At 47.7% G+C, this 25,421-nt stretch overlaps 1 protein-coding gene across 7 annotated transcripts in view; it reads right to left on the reverse strand.

The window, feature by feature from the left end:
• Positions 1-1,567: 1,567 nt before the first annotated feature.
• The window catches only part of RCC1 (regulator of chromosome condensation 1), a 30,563-nt gene continuing 6,709 nt past the window's right edge, over positions 1,568-25,421 (reverse strand). Inside the window, exons 3-13 of one of the 7 annotated variants that reach the window (XM_046001424.1) lie at positions 19,471-19,602; positions 9,467-9,548; positions 8,801-8,890; positions 7,729-7,916; positions 7,366-7,545; positions 6,223-6,319; positions 5,987-6,109; positions 5,319-5,474; positions 4,946-5,065; positions 4,460-4,612; positions 1,568-3,501 (exon numbers count right to left, since the gene is read on the reverse strand). In XM_046001424.1, the coding sequence (XP_045857380.1) occupies positions 3,326-3,501; positions 4,460-4,612; positions 4,946-5,065; positions 5,319-5,474; positions 5,987-6,109; positions 6,223-6,319; positions 7,366-7,545; positions 7,729-7,916; positions 8,801-8,890; positions 9,467-9,539 (1,356 nt within the window). In that variant the 5' untranslated portion in view covers positions 9,540-9,548; positions 19,471-19,602 and the 3' untranslated portion in view covers positions 1,568-3,325. Of the gene's footprint in view, positions 3,502-4,459; positions 4,613-4,945; positions 5,066-5,318; positions 5,475-5,986; positions 6,110-6,222; positions 6,320-7,365; positions 7,546-7,728; positions 7,917-8,800; positions 8,891-9,466; positions 9,549-12,172; positions 12,191-13,966; positions 13,985-18,211; positions 18,290-19,470; positions 19,603-25,421 lie in introns of those variants that run through there. The other 6 variants (XM_046001416.1, XM_046001432.1, XM_046001437.1 and 3 more) reach the window with 6 other exon arrangements.

Consider the following 25,421-nt stretch of genomic DNA (forward strand, 5'->3'; position numbering starts at 1 on the left):
CAAGTATAGCTGCTGGGAGGTTTGGCTATCAATCCCAGCGCCCTCTCACTAATTATTTTGGCAGGTTACTTAGCCTGAGACTAATATGGGTAACAGCCTTGCTTACCACATTGGGTGTTGTGCGGAGAAAACGAGAAGTTGGGAAAGTACTTGGCCCAATGCCTGGTATCCAGTAAATTCTCCAACATGGTATTTGGAGGCCTTCAAACTAGAGTGGAGAGCTGTTCTTTATTACTATTTGCCAGCCCCTCTGCTGCGCTCTTTGCTTACTACACGTGGAAGACTTTTAAATCTTTGTTCCTTTTTAATTCAGAGTGTAACCTTCATGAGACAGGGATTCTTGTGTTTTGTTTCTAATCAAATTCCTACAACAGTGCCTGAGGTATGCTAGGCGCTGAGAAAATATTTGCCAATTTTATGAAAAGATAAACAGCAGTCCCTTACCCTATCAATCCCTACCTCCAGTTCCCACTCTCTTGAGGCAGTTTCCACATCCCCCTAGAATCTGCACATTTCTAAATAATGTACTTTCTCCATTTGTAGTTTCAGGTATCTTAGCCACTGTCCTTCATTCATACATATACATGTTTCCATCTTCTGATTATAATTTCTCATAAAAAAGGAGCACCTGCCTGGTTCAGTCAGTAGAGCATGCCACTCTCGATCTTGGGAGTGAGGGGGTGTGAGTTCAAGACCCACACTGGGCAAAAAATAAATAAAATAAAATGTCAAAGCAATATTGAACATTTACATTACAACTTTGTAAATATTTATAGCAGCGCCACATTGTGTACTATGATTACATTTGTTTTGGGGTGATCAATCCAGGTTGGAAGAGGAGGGGGGAAAACATAAAACAGGGTACTTGATGTACTTGAACAAAAGGAAATTTACACTTAAGACATTGGCACTAACACCAGAAAACTACACATGTGAAAAACAAGGCAATTATTAACTACAGGGAACAACAACAAAAATATACAATTGTCAGAACAGCAAGGAGTATATTAGAGTACTATGTGACTGTTCTCATATATGTAAAGCACCTTCAGAGAGCTTTAGAACGCTTACATGCAATACAAGGAAAAGGAACTGAAGTTCAAGTCTCAGGTAGAGGCTGATTTAAATTCCAGCCTGGTTTGTGCATTTGGTAGGTAGCTTCTTAACCTTAAGTCACAACTCTCAGGGACTGTTTCCCAAGGGACAAGTATGACTGTGTAGGGCAGATGTAAGGATTAAAAGAGCTATTATTGCATGTGAAGTATTCAGCACAATGCCTGGCTCATTTTAAGTTCCAATACAGAAGAGCTGTTATTAAGAACAGAGTATTTTCAACATGCTATTCTGTCAAAAGGGAAAACTCCAGTAAGTCCAAACCAAATGGACTTTTTTTGGGGGGGGGGTGAAGAGTAGCAGACACACAAGTCACACAAGTGCTTCTTTTCGAAGGAAATATTAGAATCAAAGTGTGATATCCCTTCTAAGAAGTTAATTTCCAATCAGTATATTGCCTGTATTAAAACTAAAACTTAAGGGGGGAGAAAAAAATCACAGAATACATTTGAAGTTCTTTTACATCATATTCATTTTTTCAAGTCTTTTCCAAGAATCCTTCTGGTGATAATAAAAAACTTCCTGTTATACATTAATAGACCTTCTAGATCGGCATTGTCCACTGTAATTTTCTGCAATTACAGAAATGTTCTCTGTTTGCATAGCCTAATCCCATAGGCACCAGCCATACAGGACTACTGAGGACTTGAAATGTGGCTAGTCCAAACAAATTAATTTTAAATTTTTACAATTTTAATTAATTTAAATGTAAATAGCCACGTGTGGCTAGTGATCACCACTTAGACAGGTCAGCTGTATGATTTGGTTGCTCAAATGCCTGGAAAGATCTACATTTATATGAGTAGTAAGTAGTCTTAAGAGTTATTGTGCAGTTAACCATGTTTAATCAATTACATCAGCTGTTGAGAAATGATATAACAGCAAGATTAGTCTAAGTATTTATAGATATGTACTATACTCAAACCTTGGTTTGGGATTAGGATATTAAAAGATCCATTCCATGTCTCACATTATGCAGCATAATTTTTTTTTTTTTAACTCCAGTGATTCCTGAAACATAAATATCTAAGCAAAAAAATCAACCAACTTTTTCTTTTTTGATTTGTATGAAACAGCCACATCAACAGCTGACTGGCACATACCAGGACATGGCGACATCACTTAAGTCCTAGCCTTGCCCAGGTGCATAGGTATGGGTTTATTCTGCTCTTCCCAATGCAGCAGGAGCTCCCTTAAAAAAGCAGGGAGTATGTAGAAAACAAGTGGCCTGTTTTATAAAACTCTAAATTTATTCAAAGTGTTAAAAGATTTCACTCTCCCCTCCAAAATACTTTACATTTAAAAAAACCTGAAACTGTTCTATTTTCTCAGCCTCTGTACAAGCTGCTGCTTCCCTTTCTGTGCACCAGCCTCTGCCCCTCTGACCCCTCTCCCCTCCCTCCCTTCACTCTCAATATTGCTATAAGTTTGTTTATAAAACTCTCCTTCCCCACACCCCTCCACGTCCTGCCCTGCAGATGTAGCTTCCTTTCCAGACTTCAGGCCCTTGGCTGCAGGTAAGGCAGGTCCAATGGGCAGGATACTCAGGCAAAGAAGGGCAGAACGCTTTGTGCTTCTGGGACGAAGGCTGATTGGCTTTTTTCTTGATCAAGTGGAGGATCTTTGTTTTCTCTTCTCCATGGACATCTGTTGAGGGCCAAATATTTGGCTTGGGGTTGCCCACAGCTGGGTAGCCCTGCCCCATCTCCAGTTTCCCCCAGGCATAGGTCCATGACAGCTGGATCTGACCACCATACCATTTGTCTGCCTGTGGATTGTGAAGGACAGAGAGTGGCACATGGCTAGAGTAGGGCTTGATGATTCCCAACTTTTCAGAACGTGGGCACCAAATCCCCAGGGGAGGAATTTTTGGTTTTTGGCAGGCAAAACCAGGGTCAGCCAGGACCATGGGAGGTAGGGATGAGGGGAAAAGTTCTAATCACGTAGCTCTGGCGTGAGCAATGTTCCGGCTGCCAAAACTTCCTCCCCTCTTCCATTTCCCCCCACTCCCCTTCATCCTGTAGGTTGCAGGATGATTCAGGAAAGGAGGACAGAAAAGAGGAAAAGGATTCTGTTCTGCTGATAGGGAAAAGGCAGGAGATGACAGAGTACTCAGGGCAGGGGGGGGCCTGTTGGAATCTGTAGTCGTCATAGCTTCCCAGTTCCAGGAGGGAGAGTGGTGGGGCCGGGAGCAAGGCCCGCAGAGGCTTCATCAGCTCTGTTCTTTGTCCTTGACTAGTAAGACTGTGTGCTGGCCCCCACTGGACACTGATAAGACCATACGGTTCTCCAGCTGTTTGCCTGTCATCTCCACCGGGCTCCAGGCATCCTCCTCTTGCCCTGTGCCCAGCTGGTAGTTGGTGCCCATGCCCCAGGCAAAAACACGACCTACAGGGGAGAGAAATGGGGGCAGCTGTCTCCAGGATCCCTAGCCCCATCTTTTATACTGTGAGAAGCCTGGAACATGAATTCTAGCTTTGGCCCGTAGAAGCCTAGCAATGCCCCAGCCTCTGGGAGTTCAGGGAAGCTAGGAGAAGCCAAAGAGATGATAGATTAAAAAAATAGCTTTGTCAAGCAGAGACAACAGTCCTTACACATTGCTAAAGACTTCTCCTTGCTCCTAGGCATGGCATTCAAGGCTCTACGTGACTAGCCACTCTCCAAACCCCTACTCCACCTGCCATTCTAAGGACCTTAGAGACTGATCTGGATGTTCCTGTGCCTGGGATGCCCTCTACTGCTTATCATAAAGGACTGAACCTTTAAAGTTAGTACAAGCACCACTTCCTCAGGAACTCTTCCCAGGTAATTCCAGGTCAAGTGCTTCCATCAGCTCCAGACTTCTCAAAGTGTCTGCGGCTATCCACTCACCCACTTAGGGTTTGGGGACCACCTGGTTCATACCCTCCTCTGCTGTGCCTGCTAGAACCCTAGTGACTAAGCCTTCTCTCTCCTAATAAAAGTCTAAGTACAACTCCCTGGGAAGCTGGCACATACTAGGTTGTAAATAAAGGGGTCACCTTAGTGGAAAGTGTAAAGAGAAGCCTGAGTTAAGACTCTGGAGACCTGGATTCAAGTCCTATTGCCTGTGTGGGCCTCAGTGGTATATCTCTCCTTACTATTCTCCTATGCTATGAAATATATCACCCTTATAAAAATAGTTTGTTTACTCATTTTATGTTCATCAAAGCCAGAGCTTCTGACAGGAGAAAACAAGGTCCTCACATCAGTGCTCTCTGCATCTCAGTTCTGTTTAAATCACGGACATCAGAGCCTGACGAGCAGTCCGGTAAGAATCATGACCCCCAAGACACAACCACACCGAGGGTGGGCAGGCCCAACTCACCATCCTTGGTCACAGCATACCCCACGGAAGCCCCACAAGCCACCGAGGAGACGGCAGGGAGCCTGGAGATGAGGGTGGGTATGCTCTTCTCCTCAGCACCCTCCCCAAGGCCCAGCCGCCCATACTCGGCCCGGCCCAGGCTGTACGCTTTTCCTGTGGGAGGAGGGAGGAGAGATGAGGAGGAGCAGAGGGCATGCTTCAGGTAGGCCTGGGGTGTTCCCATATCCACGGGAGCTGGTCCCCACTCCCAGAGTGGTGAGAAGCAGGTGTGCAGCATCTGTCCCAGGGAGGCCTGGGAGAACCCCCAGAGGACCCCACTGAGCTCATACTTGGATGAGTGCCACGACTCTGGGGGATGGGGATGGCCCTCATGGACCCACATTTGACCCAAACCACGGAGCAGGCCCAGGTTCCAAGGACCCCGGTCTCAGCCGTCTGGCTGGGCTATGCCCAAGGAATACTCCACCCCCAACCCAGCAGTCCCACCTTCCGAATCCATGCAGACTGTATGATGCTGGCCACCAGAGAAGCCCACCCAGGATTTGGTAGAGTTCTTGAAGGATGTCAAGTTTTGGGGTACAAAGCAAGATTCTGTTCCCGGGGTTCCTGGGAGGAAAAGGCCAGGATAGAGCTGTCAAGAGTGAAGATGTCCAAGGAGCTGTCCTTCATCCCCTCACACAGCGAGGCCACCTCCCCCATACCAATACCAAGGTAAAGATCTTCTCACTTTACCGATAGCAAAACTATGGGTCTGAGGCGTACGCTGACCCCAACAAGGGTGCCCAGCAAATGAGTAGTGAAGCCAGGATTGGAACCCAAGTCACGCTGGGCTGTGCCAGATGTTGGACTTGGGACTCACCAAGCTGATGATAGTTGGAGAGGCCAAAACCATATACATGGCCCTCGCAGGAGATGGCAAAGGTGAAGTAGGCACCACAGAAGGCATCCTGGAATCTCACATGACCCCGGCTTCCTCTGGATTTCAGCATCACACACTTGGGGACCAGGAGTCGTTCTGTAGGCAGAGAGGAGACTAAGGTCAGTGGCAGACACACACACCTTCTCTCCCTGCCCTGTGTGTTCTTCCCCATTACTACAGCCCTTGGAGGGAAGCTAAGCAGGGATTCTTTTTACTTTTCCCCATTAAAAAGAAGAGGAAACTGAGGTCAAGAGAGTACAAGTGCCTCACTCAGACTCCCCGAGTCGTAAAAGGTAGCATTTACATGGAACTTACCATGTGCCAAATGTTCCTCTATCTTAATTTATTTCACTTCACCACAACCCAATGAAGTATGTTTAGAGATGAGAAATATCCAGTATGTTTAGAGATAAGAAAACTACAGCCAGCAGGTAGAAAAACCAAGATTCAAATCCAGGGTGGTCTGGCTCTAGAGTCAGAGATCTCACCTATCACTGCAGGCCTATCTGATGCAAGCCTAAACACACAGAGAGAATCCCTCCTGCTTCTGACGTTCTCCAGGGGGTGGCTTGCCTAGCTGCCCTGCCAGAAGGACCTAAGCCACCTACCAAGGCCCTGCCGGCCACCACGGTTGGCAAATAATTCAGGCACACGGCCCAGCTGCCCCTGCTCCCCGCAGCCCAAAGTGTAGAGGTCACCATCAGCTGTCAACATCACCAAGTGGTCGTTTCCTGCGAGGGAGAGGAAGGCAGAGGATACAGGGCTTGTCTGTAAGGCCCAAGACCAGGCCTGCCCTGAAATGAGGTTCTCCAGCTCCTGCCTGATGTGAGTACCCCAGGCTCACCTGAGGCCACCTTCACTACAGGCTCAGTCAGCTGCACGTGCACGGGCACCATGCTCTTCTTCATGGGCTCCAAGAGTCCAATCACACCGTTATTGTCCTGGAAGGCCAGACAAAGCACTTACCGGCTGGTCTTATCTGCCCCAGACCAGCCAGGTCCAGGCTCACAGCAACCCCAGCACTGTCTGGTGAAGGGGACTGGGGCCAGATGAGGATGAGGAGCTGGGCAGGAGCCAGGACAAACAGGGAAATACTTCATGAGTGAAATGCTATGTGGCTTGTGATTTGCATTAAAATAACAAAGGAATAGGGTAGTGGATGGGAGTAGAGAGAAATAAGCTTGGCCACAAGCTGATGACAGGGGAGGCAAGTAGATAGGTATTCGGTATTTTTCTGACTACTTTCAGGTGTTTGAAATTCTCCACAAGAAGTTTTAAAAACGGGTGCCTGGGTGGCTCAGTTGTTAAGTGTCTGCCTTCGGCTCAGGTCATGATCCCAGGGTCCTGAGATTGAGCCCCTCATTGAGCTCCCTGCTCTGTGGGAAGCCTGCTTCTCCCTCTCCCACTCCCCCTGCTTGTGTTCCCTCTCTCACTGTCTCTCTCTGTCAAATAATTAAATAAATAAAATCTTAAAAAAAAAAAAAAGGTTTAAAAACAGCCCCAATGAGGACACACCTCATCAGATTCCTTTATTTTTGACATTTCAAAATAAATACCAAAGTACCAAAACAATTTTAATGCTGACTCTACTGTTTAAACTCCCTTGCCTCAGAAATTCTGAGATGCAACAATCCTTCCCATGCACCCCAAAACCCGACAGATGTAGAAGAGGACGGGGGGAGGGGAGAGGTTGAATGCAGGGAGATGGGTGAGGACAGCAGGCTTCCTGGATCTGCCTCAGTCCAAAGGCCTCCTTGACCCACCCCTTTCCCAAGATAACACACTTTGTAATATAGATTCAAGGAAAGAGCCAAGGGTGTGGACAGGCCTGGGTGAAAAGACCTGGGTCTGGGTCCAAGCTCTGCCTCCCGGCCTCAATTTCCCCTGCCGTTAAGTACAACAGGGAGGTGGAGATGGATTATCATTGGGCTCTCACCAGTGAATTCTGCCAGTCAGCCCCCATGCGGTCTTCCAGACCCAGTCTTACCCGGAAGGAGCCCCAGAGGAAAACACGACCATCCTCAGTGAGGGCTGCTGTGTGACTGTCTCCTGCTGACACCTGTACCACTTTCTCTTGCAGTTCCACTTTCCCGGGGACCATCTCTGAGCCCTCCACTGATGTGTCCCTTCCCAGGGCACCCTCATCGTTGCAGCCAAAGGAGTAGACCTGTGCCCAAGATAAGATACCCCCATTAGCGCAAGTCTGGCTAAAGTCCATTCTTGTTTAGACCACTCCCTGTGCAGCTGACCAGTTCCATCTCCACAGAGTAATGTGTGTGGCTCAAAGCTCCTTCCTCAAGCCCTCCAACCTCAGGCCCAGACCAGTCTTGGGCCACCCACCCCAACCTACCTGGCCACTTTTGCTTAGACACACAGTATGCATGCCCCCAGCCTCGGCTTGCACGATGTCCTCCGGAATTGGCACCAGAGCTGGCTTCTTCCTCTCCATCACATTCTCGCCCAGCCCCAGCTGGCCCACGTCACCTTGGCCCAGTGTGAGCACCATGCCTGGTTCTGTGCTGTGGGACCTATGGGAGACTGAGGGGTGAAGAAGACAGCCCTTGAGTGTGCAGGATGACAGGAGAGAGAAGGGGTCGCTGCATGGGCTCTGGGACCACAGACACCTGGATTCAAGCCCTTGCTCTGCCACAGACCAGTCATAGGAACTTTCTAGGAAGCCTAAGTCTCCTCATCTGTAAAGTGTAAATAGCAAAGATAACTATGTCACAAGGTTTTTGTGAAAATTAAAAACTGAGCACGTATTAATATGAGGGAGGACATGGAAACATGAAGACACTCAATATTGTGAAATGAATCTTGGTGGGGAGGGGAAGAGAACAGTGAGGATACAGACAGTTTTCCTGAATAGCTCTAAGTTCTCAGGAGTCGTGGTGCCAACAGTAAGGACTCAGATAAGGTCTACCCTTTACTGGCTGCTTATTCTACGAATGTTAAGTTGCTTTGTAGTCCCCTAAATTATACGACAGACCTTCCATATTTAGGCTCCTGTTTTAAAGGAAAGGAAACAGAGACTCAGAAGTTAAGTAACCCTCCCAGAGTCACGGAGCTAATAAACAGTAAAGTTTACACCACAACCAAAGGAACCTACATGGGTCTGAGCACTGTCCCTAGCCACCACCCTCAGGTTGCGACTTAAGTCCTAGGCATACTCCCACAGAACCCTTCTGTTCCTATTTGGGAGCAAACATGCGGCCGAAGAGGAAGGGGCAGGAGTAAGACAGAAGACAAGCATTTGCGAAAGATACAAGCCAACCAGTGGAAGGCACAGAGCCATCTGAGGGCCAATGGCGGACGCCCGCAGCCCTGGACAACCAATGGCGTCCAGCTCCTCCCCCAGGGGTGCGGCCACGGCTGCCAGGGCCAGAGGGGCTGCGCAGAGGCTGCCCTGGGCAGGGAGCCACCTGGTCGGGTTTTCTGGTCAGGAGGGCTGGGCCTCTGGGCACCTGGAACGCGATGGGAGGCAACGGCCCTCACTGCCTGGTTACGATGGTCTGCAAAAGACAGACACTGTCTGAGTGTGAGTCCACACTATTCCCTCCCAGATTGGGGGTGGACTTTTCTCCTCCCCGTCTCCCTCCAGGGTCCCAGGAAAGAGCAAAGCACAGGCACCTCCCTCAAATGCTACCAGGACATTATCTCATTTTCCTCTTAACAGCCCAGCGAGATAGGTGCTGTTCTTGCCTCTATTTTATGAATGGGTTACTTCAAGCTCAGAGAGATTAAGTCACCTGCCCAAAACTACATGGCTAGAAAGTGGCAGAGCCTGGACTTGAACCCACTTCTGGAAGTCAGTGGTGGTAGCCATAGTATATTACTGCCAGGAGCAAAGTCCTACCTAGGGTCTTACTGCCCTGCCCCAGTACTGCCTGAGTGCTTGTAGACAAGTCTCTGCTCCTTTGCAATTGCTGAGGGTAGGATTCAATAAGCTACAAGAGACCCTCTATCTGGGTGGAGTTCCTGGGCTTCTAGGCCCCTCAGCTTCAGATGTCAGGGGGAAGGAGCCCAGTCTTAGATTCTGGGGGCTCCAAGAGGTCGCCATTCAGAGACAAAGGCCAACACCAACTTACCCTTCACCTTCTTGCTTTTGGGGAGAGCATCTTCTGGCGGTGACCTTCTCTTGGCTATACGTTTGGGTGGCATCTTCCTTTCCTGAAAAACCGAGGCAATATTCCATCTCAGAAATGGCAGTCATTTTTCCTGCTCTAACTAAGTAACCTTTACCAAAACCCCTAAAAAAGGTAAGAGGAATTCTGACAATTCTACTTCTCAGAATTTATCTGAGAAGAACAAGAACAGAATAGTGGATACACCCAAAGTTTAGGTTTCATACATATTCTCTACTGTATTCTTCCTAACAGTAACCAAAAAAAAAAGAAGAAAAAGAAAAAAAAAAGGAGCAACCCATATGCTCCATGGTAGGGGGTGCCTAGGAAATATGCAGTATATTCAGGATAGAACAATATGAGGCCATTAAAACTAACGCTTTCAGAGATGTGTTTATTGAATAGGAAGATGTTTGTTGCCAAATAACATAAGCAGCTTGAAAAAACAGTCCATCACCCCATAAAGAAAGGCATACACATGCAAAAATAGGTAACAATGGTAACCTCTGGAAAATGGGATTATGGACACTTATTTTTTTTCTTTGTACCTTTCTGTATTATCTAAGATATCTGACAAGGAACTTTACATGTCTTTTTAAATTATTTATTTATTTTAGGTTTACTTATATATTCTGTAATTTCTATACCTGTGAGATTCAAACTCGTGACCTTGAGATCAAGAGCTGCATGCTCTTGTGACTGAGCCAGCCAGGCACCCCTATTTGTTTTTTTTAAAGATTTTATTTCTTTATTTGACAGAAATCACAAGAGAGGCAGGCAGAGAGAGAGGAAGGGAAGCAGGCTCTCCGCTGAGCAGAGAGCCCGATGTGGGACTCGATCCCAGTACCCTGAGATCATGACCTGAGCTGAAGGCAGCGGCCTAACCCACTGAGCCACCCAGGCGCCCCTATTTTTTTATTTTATTATAAAAAATTAAAACCTTGAAGGACCAAAATCAAGTTAAGTATCTCTCCATAGCTCCCCCTCAACCCTGAGATAACCAACAGTAACTCTGGTAAAGCATTATTGTTTTTCAGACCAAAAGAAAAACCAACCAACCAACCAAACAAACAAACAATAAAAGCTATTCTCATTATATAAAACCAAACCAGACCATCTGTGCCCTCTGATCCAAAAGTGCCACTACTGAGAAGACACTGGCTTTCCTAAACAGTCCAATTAAGAAATATACACTTAGGGGGCCTGGGTGGCTCAGTTGTTAAGCAGCTGCCTTCAGCTCAGGTCATGATCCCAGGGTCCTGGGATCCCCCGAGTCCTGCATGGGGCTCCATGCTCTGCAGAGAGCCTGCTTTTCCCTCTGCCTGCCGCATCCCCTGCTTGTGCTCTCACCTGCTCTCTAGCAAATAAATAAAACCTTTAAAAAAAAAAAAGAAAAGAAATAAACACTGTATACACTCACCAGGTGTTACAAAAAGGGGAAAGGAAAGCACTGAGTGGCAAGAAAGTTTCTTGTACCTAGCACCATCCAGGACAGCTGAGGGCTTCGCCCCCAAATCGCTCCCTCATTTGGCTGCTGCTGCCCCACAACAGTCTCCCTGTCTTCCTCAGGGCTGCTCCCAGAGACACTCTCCCCAGCTCTCTCAGTTCTAATCCAGCCCAAACTGTGTCCAAAGCCTTCTTCCTCCACACACCCAGCCCCAGAAATAAATCCTTACTGAGCCCTGGTCTTTAAGGTTGTGAAACTGTCTAAGCCTGGGGCTCTCCAATCTGGACTGCAAAGATTCTGGAGTGGCTGGCAGGGGTCGGCACCCTTCAGAGCTACCCTGATGTAGAAGTGGAATAGCCTGTGCCCATGGAGAGCCTCAGGGCCAGAGTCTTTCTAGGTGCTTGACGTTGGGCAGAATTACTTAATCTCTTCTTGATTCGGTTTCTTCCTCGGTAAAACAGGGATAATAATCGTACCTACATCTTTGTTATTGAGGATTAAATGAGCTAATACTGTAAACTATACACTCATATCTGGTATTATAACATCTAGGGACGCCTGGGTGGCTCAGTCGGTTAAGCCGCTGCCTTCCGCTCAGGTCATGATCTCGGGGTGCTGGGATCGAGTCCCACATTGGGCTCCTTGCTCAGCGGGGAGCCTGCTTCTCTTTCTGCCTCTGCCTGCCTCTCTGCCTGCTTGTGCACGCACTCTGACAAATAAAATCTTCAAATATAACATCTAGACCCTGCCCCTGGCAATGCCTGAGCATAGCTCTAATCTAATCTAACCCACCTCTCCTCCCTTTTGCAGTTAAGGGATGAGATTCTACCCAAGACTATAAACCAGAGTGAGAACTTCAAGCCCTTCCCAGGCTCAGCTGTGGGCCTAACCTCCTCCCCATTTCCTCCTTCCACCAGGTCCTAGAGCATCAGCCTCTCCTGCTCCCCACTGCACGGTAATGAACACAAGGCCAATGGCCTCTGAATTTCTGAGCACATTCCTGCTTACTATCCTGGCGGGGAACAAAGGACTGAAGATAAGAAAACAGCCAAAGGTTCAGAACCCTCCAAGCCTGTGTAGGCTGAGCTTCCTCTACAGGTTGTGACAGGGCTGTTCTGACTCTGATGAGGTGGCAGTTCTGAATGTCACCCAACTTTTATTCTTTTGGGGTAGGACTCCTCTCTTTGGGACCCACCTCTCTGAGACCCCCCCCTCCCCCTTACCATGTTAAAGATGCACATTCTCTGGGATTAGAGGGAACTGGATTCATCTGCTAGAGCTGTGGCTTGTTCACCCTGGCTTTTGTGACCCTGGTTGGCCAGCAGCCTTGACCTCTGAGCTGTATCCTCTTCTGTTGGGGGGGAAATGCAATGACCATATCTCAGGGCTGCTGTCAAAACTGAATAAAATGTTGTAATGGACTCTGCAGTGCCAAGCACACAGTAAGTACTCAAGACATGACAGCATTTACTCATTTGTTCCACAAATATTTATTGAGTGCCCATTACCACAGCTTGGCGTTGGGCCACATGTGGCAAGGATAAAGGAGACTAACCCTCTCCCTGTTCTCATGGAGCTTACATTGTAGCAGGAAAGAAACATTACTGATAGTGCTGAGTGAAAGATAAGCAAAGTGACATAAGGGATAACTTGGGGGTGCACAACGATGTGAGTGTGCTTAACGACGCTGAGCTACATGCTTAAACAAGGTTAAAGTGGTGAAAATGGTAAACTTCATGTATATTTTATCACACCAAAAAAAAAAAAAAAAAAAAAGAAAGAAAAAGAAAATAACTTGGGGTAGGGGAAGGGAGTGGTGAGGGAGGTGCGACATCTAAGCTAGGACCTGAAATCTGAGAGAAAGCTGGCACTGCCAGACCAGGACAAAACTGGCCTGGGACACGGTGTGGTAAGTTTGGGAACTGGGAGAGGCCAGCGCCCTGCAGCTGGAGAACTGGTCAGATGGCAAGAAGTGAGCAGGGGCTGGATCATGCACGGCCTTCTAGGGAAAACAGAAAACTTTTAAGAAAGTCTTCATAAGGTTTACACTCTTAAGTGGTTGTTCTGGCTACTGTAAAGAAACTGGGATGGACTGGAAGAGGAGGCCATTGCAGGCATCCAAATGAGAGATGATGGTGACTTGACTGGGTCTGTCTGAGCTAAGAGAGGAAAAGGAAACAAAACAGATCAGCTTAGGAGACAGATTCGACTTGTGGATTAGATGTGTGGAGTGAGGGAGAAGGAGGGATCCAGGATGACTTTCTTCATCCTAAAAGAAATCCAGGGGATCCCGGGCAGGCCTCCCCAGGATCCCCCATAAGCCTGGCCAAACACAAAGACTCCCAGGTCTTGGCGTAAATGACTAGGAGGATGGAATGGGGCACCTGGCTGGCTCAGCTGGTTCAGCTGGTGGAGCATGTGACTTTTTTTTTTTTTTTTTGGTGCAAAGCGGTGGTTTATAAAAGCACGGGGACAGGAGCCGTTGGCAGAAAGAGCTGCTGCCCCGGAGTTGTCGGAGCATGTGCCTCTTAATCTCAAGGTTGTGAGTTCGAGCCTCACACTGGGTATAGAGATTACTTAAAAATAAAATTGACGGGGCGCCTGGGTGGCTCAGTGGGTTAAAGCCTTTGCCTTCAGCTCAGGTCATGATCCCAGGGTCCTGGGATCGAGCTCCACATCAGGCTCTCTGCTCGGTGGGGAGCCTGCTTCCCTTCCTCTCTTTCTGCCTGCCTCTCTGCCTACTTGTGATCTCTGTCTGTCAAATAAATAAATAAAATCTTAAAAATAAAATAAAATAAAATAAACTTGGAGAATGGTAAACTTCTATTTAGTGAGGTGGGAGAACACTGGGGGACAACAGGGGAGGAGAGACCCAAGAGCCCCATTTTACCAGATGTTTTCATTAAGTCCGAAGTCTTTGGGAGCCAGCAAGAGGCGATGTTAAGTATGCAGAGCTGGGTGGGTTAAGGGGTGTGGGATAAAAGAGATATCCCTTGTTTCAGGTAGACAGCCTGTACCTCTGGCCAAGCTGGCAGCCAGTCCACTGTGTCCAGGGCCCTGTCCTGCCAAAGGTAAATCTCCCATCAGTTCATCAGAGTGACCTGTGGAGGAGAGCTGTGGAGGGAAGGGAGACCATGCTGTAGTGCGGAAAAGTACTCACAGCAAGAAGTGAAAACACAGGGAAGAGAATTATGTCAGCATACTGGTGCTGATGCTAGGCTGACCTGTAGGCAAGGTCTGGAGTGGAGACGGAAAATAAACATGAGGTGATTGGTGTCACGGGGCACTAACAAAAACATGTGTTCCTGTGGGCTGGAATCCAGTGAACATCTCCTTAGCGTTTTGTTTTGGTGAACATTGTGGGGCATCTCACTGCAACCTAAGCACACTGATCCTACTTTATAGACGAGGAAGCTGAGGCTCAGAAAGTTAAGAGTATCTCACCCAGGATTGGGAGAGGAAGTGAAGGTCTCAACCAGGTTGGTCAGACTCCAAAGCTGGTGCCCTTGTCAACTTCCTCCCCAGGCTCCCCGGTCTCTCAGGCTGCCTGGGAACTGTCTCTCATACCCTCTCCCCAAGAAAAGATAGCCCCTTGGCTCTGGTCTTCCTGATCCCCACCCCGTGTCATTCCGTAAGTCAGTCATGATCTTTCTAAACCTCAGACCTGAAACAAGCTGCTTTCTTGCTTGTTTGCCACGTTCTTGCTTGCCACTTCCGCAGTGGTTCCCTCTGCCTGGAAGACAAAGCCCACATTTCTTAGCTCGGTGCGAAAGGCCTCCAGAGTCTGGTACTGATATAACATACAGCCTCATCCCTTCTCTATCACAGCCTCCTTTTGCTTCCTACACAATCTCAGACTGCTTACTGTTCTCTCCAGACCATTTGCATCTCTATTCCCATCCCTTATCCTACTGGAAGAATGTCTACTCAGTCCCAAATCCAATTCCACTGGTAAACCTTCCTGGTCCCTCCCCTCATCCTAAACTAACCATTCTCTCCCAGAGAAACTGGGACAGACTTCTGGACCTTAACTACTCTATAGTTTACGTGTCTGTCCACCATACCAACCTACTCCTTGAAATATGAGCCACTCTCGGGTACCGGCCACTCCTCTTTTCTGTATGCCAACAGCCTTCTACTTGTCACAACAAGCAGAAGTACTACTATCACTCCTAAGTCAGTTGATGGGCCTGAGGCTCAGAGAATACAGCTAGTAAGAAAGAGTCAGGAATAGAACCAAGGTATATCTGATTGACTTAAAACAAAAACCAAAACCACGTCGGCCAAAGGCAGGCCATGATCCAGGCAGGGGTGGAGGCAGCCCAGGCAGGCCTCCCCAGAATCCATGAGACTGGCCAAACATGACAAGTGAGGGCAGAAGCCAGCTGAGTGAGTGGAAGAGGGTGGTGAGACCAGAGAGAAGACACTGAGGCAGTTTGGCTCTGAGTGGGTGGGTCAGATGGGTGTGGGAGCCACTGAAGGACCTGGGGAAGGACACACCTGAGTTCTCTGAGCCTCAGAATATATGTCTCTCAGATAGAAGACTTTAGGTACCACAGAATGCTGTTGTGAGCAATCCCAGAGGCAGGGCAGGGGATGAAGACACCCCAAAAAGGTGGAGCCCTGTGGGCACCTGGCTGGCTCGCTCAGAAAAGCAGGCAACTCTTGACCTCAGAGTCGTGAGTTGGAGCCCCACAGTGGGTACAGAGATTACTTAGAGAAAGAAAGAAAGAAGCTATAAATGAATGAATGAATGAATGAAAGAAAAGGTGGAGCCCAGCACCCATTACCCACCTGCATATCCTCGATTGTACAAATCAGTCAGTCCTTTGTGTACAGACTCTGGGTGTGTTTTCTTAACCACATACTAAGTGTCTGGGCTAGAAATAAGTAGCAATCTTTTGCCCCCACCTCTCATTCCCTAACAAACACAGCTTCCTTCTTCAGCATTCTACTGTCTGGGAGAAGAGTGAGACACAGTCACAAATAGGCAGAAGTCAGGGATAGAGTCAACATCCACTAAGAGCCACCTATGATGCCCTCGGATGCAAGTGTGATCACCCTGGTTTTATAGATACGAAAGCTGAGGCTCAGCAAAGGTGACCCAAGCCACACAGGTGGGATGAGATCCCAGGTCTCCTGACCACTCCCCACCAGGGCCAGAGTAACCCCCCATCCATCTTTCCTCCCCTCTTCTCCCTGGGCTCCAGTTTCCTCATGTGGTGAATGAAGGCACACCAGACTAGACAGTCTACCAGGGGCCCAGTGTTCCTGTTGTGACCTCCTATGACCTCTCCACAGTCTTGTTTCTGCAAAGGAAGACAGGGCCCTCTCTGACCACAGCAGCTGTCCTGGCCACCACCCCCAACTCACCAACGTCAGAAGGCAGACACTTGCCTGCCAGTCTCGGAGGCTTAGGAATCTCTTTGCGAGAAAGGTCCCCAGAAGGAAAGGGAGGAGAGGGTCTCATGTGTCAACAAACACTTGCTGAGCTCCGGCTACGTGCCGGGCACAGCGCTGGCATACTTCATCCCAGGAGTTCCTCGCCAGAGGAGCCCCCTTGTATACAGAGCGGAGCCTGCGGGCAAAGGGCCTCAGCTTCCACCGATGTTAGAACCACTGCTTTTATGCAAAATACAGGATATTAGTAATTCTCACCACATGCCTCTTACCTTTATTTTAAAGATAAGGAAACTAAAACCCAGGGAGATTAGATGGGTGGCCCAAGGGCACCCAAGTAGTAAGTTGCAAAGCTGAACAGTATTCCTGCTCTTGGGATGTCTTTGCAACAAGAGTAAGGTGAACTCCGAATTCATCTTTCCAGACTCCATTCTGATGCCCTTCTTGGGTGAAACCCTCTCTGCCTCCTCCACCCCCACCCAGGGTTTCTTGGTCTTGCACTCCAGACCTTTCAAGACCCTGCCCTTGGGGTGCCTGGGTGGCTCAGCGGGTTAAGGCCTCTGCCTTCAGCTCAGGTCATGATCCCTGGGATCGAGTCCTGCATCGCATCCGGCTCTCTGCTCAGCAGGGAGCCTGCTTCCTCCTCTCTTCTCTGCCTTCCTCTCTGCCTACTTGTGATCTCTGTCAAATAAATAAAATCTTAAAAAAAAAAAAAAAAAGAGACCTAGCCCTTGATGTGTCTTGTTACTCCCTTCTTTGTACTCCAGACTTAAATCAGTGGTATTCCTGACCTCAACACTCACCTGTACCTACATGCCTTTATGCAAAAGACTGGATGGACAACACTAACTCCTCCACCCGTCAGCTGAATAACTCCACTGTCCTTTCAAAACCCCATTCAAGAGTCACCTCACCGGGAAAGCCATCCTGACCCTCCTGAGCAGGGCTGGGTGACCCGCTCAAGAGTTCCTGTACCACTCCATACACTCAACTTCTGCTAGGGCACACAAGTCACACTTGGTTGGCACACCTCCATTACGATCTGAATGAATGAATGAATGGTTCCACGGCCATACTTCGACTACACCCCGGACCATGACTGAGGCCGCCAGATGGGTCTCCCCAAGGAGACCAGGAGCTCTGTAAAGGCCACACGGGGCCCTTCTCCCCACTGCTCCCCAGCCCTGCCAGCTCAGCACGGAGCAGCCAGTCAGTAAATAACCGGTTGACAGATGAGCTGATACGGGGTTCACAGCACACCTCTCCAAGGGTCAACAGTCTTCATCCCGGTGCTTGCTGACACTGAGACTTCTTTCCCTGAAGTCGACCCTCCCCAGCCTACCCTCGCGCTCCTCAAGCACACACTCTGGCCCGGCAGGATCACTCTCCTTGCTCGGCCGAACGCATCCTCCAGCCCAACGCTGGTCAAAACCACTTTCCCCGCTCCGGAAGCGCAGTCCCTGCCGGGGCGGTGGGTCCCGGGCCGCGAGGCGCGCGGCTCTGCGCCCAGCGGGGTCAGCGCGGCCGCGCGCACCCGACCGGCCGCGCTCGGGCCGTTTGAATCTCCCGCCCGAGCAGGCGCCGCGGGCCGGGCGGGAGAGGCGCGGCGGCACAGGGGCCGCGCGGCCCTCGCTCGAGCCAGGCGGGGCCGGGCCCGCGCCAGGGCTCCCCGCGGGGCCGGGGACCCGCGCGCCCGCACCCGCGCCTTCCTGCCGCCCGGCTTCACGTGGGGCCGGCGCCGCCGACACGAGCGCGCGGGCAACGGCCTCGGCACGCCAGGGCTCCGGCTGTGGCTGCTCCGCGCGCCGCCCTCCGCCCCGACCCGCCGCCCCGACCCTCCGCCCGTGACGGGCGCGACCTACCTCGCTGCAGGTCCGCCACAAGCAACTCCTCCGCTCACCCGCCGGGCCGCGAACTGCCCCCAGAGCATGCGCTCTGCAGGCCTCCGGCCCCGACCCGGGGCCAGAAAGGAAAACAAAGAGCCCGGCGGCCCCTGGCGGCCGCCCCGGGAAGTGCAAGTGGCGCGCTCGGGCTAGAGCGCTCTGGACCAGGCTCTCTCCGCCCCTGGCCCGCGGACTGTGGGTAATGTATTTGGGAGGCTCCTAATCCGGACCAGTGAACTGACAAACAGAGACCACTTGAAACCGGAGTTTGTTTGGGAAGATCTGGTGGGGCAGCGACTGTACGGAGCAAAGAGATACTGATCTTCCCTGCTCTCAAAAGGGACCCCGTCAGAGAAAGATGAGAAATCAGACCATCAACAACCACGCAGGGCATCCGGCTCAGCCGGGGGCTTAAGAAAGGCTTTCCAAGGTAAGTCTAAGAGGGCAGGGCATCTAGGGGATGCATCCCTTGCGATGACAGGGAGCGATGAGAACCTAGGGTGGTTGCAGGAAACTGCCAAGGTGTGACTTGAGCAGACGGTGCCCGTGGGAGAGGGGAGAAAGCTTGAGTGGAGGGTCAGATCGTGATGCAGGGCCTCGTGTGTCTAAGGAGTACAATTTCTATCCTGAGAACAGTGGGGAGTTAGGGAAGCGATCTGAGCAAGGGAGTGACCCGAGCAGAGTTTTGTTTTAGAGCAAAATGGAAAATGGAGTTGGTGGGAGGGGAAACCCAGAGGGATGGGGTAGGGTGGGGGGCAAGAGAAGCAAAAGAGACCAGCTAAGAGAGAAGATGAGGGTGTGGATTCGGGTTGGGGCTGGAGAGGGGAAAAAGACATCAAGCTGACTAGGTTCTCTTGTTAACACACTCCTTCTTCAGGATGGATACAAACTGTTCAGGATTTCAGGTGTTCCCTGAGGTGACCTCTCAGGTCATTTGACTGTGGCTGGGATTTCTGAGATCAGGGCAGGGACCTCTGGAGAAGGGTATTTTCTCCATTTCATGTTGATTCTGACTCTGAAACAGTCATTCAATCATACCCACACCCTAGAGGGGCACTTTCTTTTTAAGTTAACATATAATGTAATATTTGCCCCAGGGATACGGGTCTATGAATCACCAGGCTTACACACTTCACAGCACTCACTATAGCACACACCCTCCCCATTGTCTATAATAGATGGACACTTTTGATGAGTATTTACCAACTGAATTTCTCCCCACCTTCAGGGTCTCTTACCTCTCCAAGTTTACCTCCGCCTCCATCATGGACTCCTCTTTGGGATAATATTCTGTGAAATTTCTCCAAGGTTCAACTCTGGATCTTTGATCTCTCTGCTGTCTTCTTCCAAGATCTTACTCATTCACATGGCTTAATATAATTTTAAGAATGATTATTATCACCCATTTTATCAAACCCTTTGCTAACTACAGAAACACATCCACCCATGTCCATGAGCTTGTTTGTTCCTTACACAACCTCATGATTGTTGGAAAATGAGAAAAATGGGGTTCATAGAGCTGAGGCAAGTTCTCTGGGGTCAACATACAAGCAGAAGGGGACCAGAACTCTTGTTCTTTCAATGGAGGAGACAGTCCATTTGGTTTGGTTCTGACTTCCACCCTAAGTTTCAGCCCTATATCTCTTCCCAGAAGACCCAACACCTAAAATAAAACATGTTTTGTATGGGTCTAGACTCCCTTCCCAACTTCATTCTTAACAGCTGAGATTAAGGTTCTCTGAGAAGTAAAGATTTAATCCTTAACTTCTAATTCTTCCTTCTTTTCTTCTCTTCATGTTTCTGTTTCTGCCCCTCTGGTCTAAAGCTCCACCCTCCTGGCCTCTGGGCCTGCCTCTCCTCCTTTCCCCCTCCATTTTGTTCCTCCAAGGTCCCCACATTTGTCTCCCTAAATCATGGCTGTGAGAACTTGCCCTGCTTCAAAATCTTTAAAGACTCAGGTATTTCTTCACTGCTATTCTTGGAACACTGGGGGCAAATGCCCCAGGCTGTTGATTTCCTATTGTCTCCTTCCCGTCAGCACTGTACTCCAAAGATATCCATGTTCATTCTACCTTCTCACCTTTATCTGGGCTGTTTTCCCTCACGAGTGCCTTCCTTCCTGCCCTGCTGAGCTCTTGATATATCTTAAGGCTCCGTCCAGCCCCATCTCTGTGAAGCCTTCCTTGGCTCCACTTTGTCTTTCTTTTCCTATCCTGAACCCATATACTGATTTTAATTTCTTCACATTCTATCATTGTTTTATTTATTGAACGAAAACCATAAGGACAAACAATTGAAATTGGCCTAGGAACTGTCTCAAATGATAGAAGTCAAAGACGCTGAAAGTTACTGTAGGGGCATCTGGGTGGCTCAGTTGCTTAAGTATCCGCCTTCAGCTCAGGTCATGATCCTGGGGTCCTGGGATTGAGTCCTGCATGGGGCTCCCTCCTTCTCAGCAGGGAGCCTGCTTCTCCCTCTCCTCCCCGCTTATGCTCTCATGCTCTCTATCTCTCTCTCAAATAAACAAATAAATAAAATCTTTTAAAAAAAGAAAGTTATTGTAACTTTATTCTGCACACATAAAAGTTAAGTAGAAGCATGGGAGAGATAAAAAGACCCAAAGTTAATTTCTTGACAATATCTGAGATTGCAGATACACTGGATTGCTATTAACAATAGATTAGATATTGCAAATCAATGATTAGTAAACTTGAGGGCACAGCAATAGAAACTATCCGAAATGAAAGACAGAGAAAAAGAATTTTTGAAAAATTGAAAATAGCATCAGTGAGCTATTGATGCAGGAAAGCAAAGAGGAGCTGGGGACGAGAATATATGAAGAAATAACAGCTTAAAAATGTGCAGACTACAAATCTGCAGATCTGTGATAGCTAATTTTGTATGTCTACTTGGCTAGGCTATGGTGGCCAGCTGTTTGGTCAAATGCCAGTCTAGATGTTGCTGTGATGGTGTTTTTTGGGTATGATAACCTTTAAATCAGTAGATTTTAAAGAAGCATATTACTGGGGTACCTGGGTGGCTCAGTGGGTTAAGCCTCTGCCTTCAGCTCAGGTCATGATCTCAGGGTCCTGGGATTGAGCCCCACATCCGGTTCTCTGCTCAGCCAGGAGCCTGCTTCCCCACCCCTCTCTACCTGTCTCTCTGCCTATTTGTGATCTCTGTCTCTGTCAAATAAATAAATTAAATCTTAAAAAAAAAAAAAAAGAAGCAGATTACCTCCTGTGATGTGGGTGGGCTTCATCCAATCAGTGGAAGGCCTTAAGGGAAGGAATTCTGCTGAGATGGCAACACCAGCTCTTGCTGGAATTTCTAGCCTGCCAAAGTGCTCTACAGATTTCCGACTTGCCAGCCCCCACACCTACGTGTGCCAATTCTTTAAAATAAATCTCCATTGGGACGTCTGGGTGGCTCCATCGTTAAGTGTCTGCCTTTGGTTCGGGTCATGATCCCAGAGTCCTGGGATCGAGTCCCATATTGGCGTCTCTGCTCGACAGGGAGCCTGCTTCTCCCTCTGCCTGCTGCTCCCCCTGCTTGTGTACACACACACACACACACACTCTCTCTGTCTCTCAATCTCTCTCTGCTAAATAAACAAATAAAATCTTTAAAAAAAAATAAATCTCTATCTACCTATCTGTACACATACCTCCTGTTGGTTCTGTTTCTCTGGAGAACCTTGACCAACACAAAATCCAAGAAGCTCAAGTTACTCCAAGCACAGAAAAACAAGACACATCAAGATCAAATTGCTTAAGACCAATGATCAAAAATCTTAAAAGCAGTCAGAAAAAAGACATGTTATATACAGAGAAACGAGACGAGGACACAATGCAAACAAGATGACAACAGAACAGCATCTCTAAAGTACTCCAGCAAAATTCTATCTAATGAGTTATATCCAGCAAAACCATCTCTCAAAAATGAAGGTGAAAATGAGGGATTTTCTGAGGCACCTGGGTGGTTCAGTGGGTTAAGCCTCTGCCTTCAGCTTAGGTCATGATCCCAGGGTCCTGGGATCGAGCCCCACATCGGGCTCTCTGCTCAGTGGGGAGCCTGCTTCCCCCCTGCCCTCTGTCTGCTTGTGATCTCTGTTAAATAAATAAATAAAATCTTTTTTTAAAAAGGATTTTCAGACATATAAAAGCTGAAAGAATTCATTACTAGTTGAACCACTGTAAAAGAGATATTAAAGGAAGACCTTTGGGCACAAGGAACGTGATACCAGACGAGAATCTGGATCTACACAGAGGAATGAAAGGCACTGGAAAATTCCTTATTTCACCTTCATTTTTTTTTTAAGATTTTATTTATTTATTTTACAGACAGAAATCACAAGTAGGCAGAGAGGCAGGCAGAGAGAGAGGAGGAAGCAGGCTCCCCGTGGAGCAGAGAGCCCGATGCAGGGCTCGATCCCAAGACCCTGGGATCACAACCTGAGCCAAAGGCAGAGGCTTTAACCCACTGAGCCACCCAGGTGCCCCCTTTCTTAAAACTTTAAAAAGGATAATTGCCAGTTTAAACAAAATAATATATTGTGGGTTTTATAACATATATAAAAGTGATACACAGGACAACAATAACTAAGACTGTGGGGTGACAAACATATTGTTCTTATACTACCCTAAGTGATGTGATAGAATACCAATGTGGACTCTTATAAGCTGAAGATGTATACTGTGAACCCTAAAGCAACCCCAAAAATGACAAAACAAAGTTATAGCTAGTAAGCCAACAAAGAAGGTAATATAGAATCAGAAAAAAAAACCAAAACTCATTTTTTTTTTTAAGAGGGAGGGAGGGCAGTGGGAAAGGAAGAGAAAACCTTAAGCAGGCTCCACACCCAATGTGGGGCTCAATGCAGGGTACCATCTTGGAACCTTGATTATGACCTGAGCTAAAATCAAGAGTTGGACACTTAACCAAGTGAGCCACCCAGGCGCCCAGTACTCATTTTTTTTTAAACAATTTACTTATTTATTTTAAAGAGAGGGTGTGCATTAAACATGCAGGGAGGGACAAAGGGAAAGGGAGAAAGAGAATCCCAAGCAGACTCCCTGCTGAGTGTGGAGCCTGATGTGGGGCTCCATTTCAGGACCCCAGGATTATGACTCAAGCAAAAATCAGGAGTCAGATGGTCAACTGATTGAACAACCAGGTATCCCCAATACTCATTTTTTAAAAGGCAGAATAAGAAGACAAAAGAAACAAAGAACAGATGAGAGAAATAAAAAACATGTATCAAAATGATAAAAGACTCTAGGGTGCTGGGTGGCTCAGTTTATTAAACATCTGCCTTTGGCTCATGTCATGATCCCAGGGTCCTGGGATCCAGCCCTGCATCCTGCTCCCTGCTCAGTGGGGAGTCTTCTTCTCCCTCTGCCTCTTCCCCCCTGCCCTGTTTTCTCTCTCTCTAATAAAAAAAAAAAAAAAAAAGATAAGATTCAAACCAAAGCACATTAATCATATAAAAATAGGGTCTAAACTCTCCAGGTGAAAGGTAGAGATTATCATAATAAATCAAAAAAGCAAGACCCAATTATACACTGCCCACAAGATATACAGTTTAAAGATTTTTTTTTTTTTTTAATTTGACAGAGATCACAAGTAGGCAGAGAGGCAGAGGGAGAGAGAGAAGGGGAAGCAGGCTCCCCACTGAGCAGAAAGCCCAATGTGGGGCTCGATCCCAGGACCCTGGGGTCATGACCTGAGTCGAAGGCAAAGGCTTTAACCCACTGAGCCACCCAGGCGCCCAAGATATATAGTTTAAATATAAATACACAAATAAGTTAAAAGAAAAGGATAGAAAAGATACTTCAGTAATACTAGTTAAAAGAAAGCTGGAGCAGCTATATGAATAACAGACAAAGTAGATTTCAGAGCAAAGACTTACTGAAATAAAGGAAGTAATTTCATAAATGATAAAGAAGCCAATTAATCAAAATACACAATCCTGAACATATATGCAACTAATAACAGAGTTTCACAATACACGAGGCAAAAACTGACAGAACTTTTTTTTAAAAATATTTTATTTATTTATTTGACAGACAGAGATCACAAGTAGGCAGAGAGGCAGGCAGGAGGGCAGGTGAGCAGGCTCCCGGCTAAGCAGAGAGCCCGATGCGGGGCTGGATCCCAGGACCCTGGGATCATGACCTGAGCTGAAGGCAGTGGCTTAACCCACTGAGCCACCCAGGGGCCCCAGAACTTTTTTTTTTTTTTTAAAGAATTATTTATTTGAGAGACAGAGCACAAGCAGGGCCAATGGCAGGCAGAGGCAAAGGGAGAAGCAGACTTCCCACTGAGCAGGGAGCCCCATGCAGGGCTCCAGCCCAGGACCCTAGGATCATGACCTGAGCTAAAGGCCGATGCTTAACTGACTGAGCCACCCAGACACGCCCTGATAGAACTTCTTGAAGAAACAGACAAATCCACAAATTTAGCTGGAGATTTTGATAACCCACTCTGGGTAATTGATAGAACAAGTAGCCAGGAAACCAGCAAGGACATAAACTTGAACAACTGCAACCAACCTGACTGATTGATGTTTATAAAATGCTTCACCTTTCTTCACATTCCACCTTGCTTCCTTCAAACAACAGTAAAATACATCTTCTTCTCAAGTGTACATGAAACATTTACCAAGATAGACCATGTTCTAGGTCATAGTACAAGTCTTGGTAAATTTAAAAGGATTCAAGTTGTAAAAAGTATATTCTTAGACTACATTGACATTAAAATAGAAACCAGTAACAGAAAGATCTTTGGAAAACTCCCAAGTATTTAAAAATGAATACACTTTTAGGGGTGCCTGGGTGGCTCAGTGGATTAAGCCGCTGCCTTCGGCTCAGGTCATGATCTCAGGGTCCTGGGATCGAGCCCCGCATCAGGCTCTCTGCTCCGCAGGGAGCCTGCTTCCTCCTCTCTCTCTGCCTGCCTCTCTGTCTACTTGTGATCTCTCTGTCAAATAAATAAATAAAATCTTTAAAAAAAATGAATACACTTTTAAATAGCCCATAGATAAAAGAAATCAAAAGGGAATTTGAAAGTATTTTGAGCTGAATTAAAATGAAAACACAACATACCAGAAGTTTAGGATATTGTTAAAGCAATATTTGGGGGAAACTTATAGCACAAAATGCTTCTATTTAAATAAAAGAAAACTCTT

The sequence above is a fragment of the Meles meles genome, chromosome 1, assembly GCF_922984935.1.
Source record: "Meles meles chromosome 1, mMelMel3.1 paternal haplotype, whole genome shotgun sequence".
Taxonomy (NCBI): Eukaryota; Metazoa; Chordata; class Mammalia; order Carnivora; family Mustelidae; genus Meles; species Meles meles.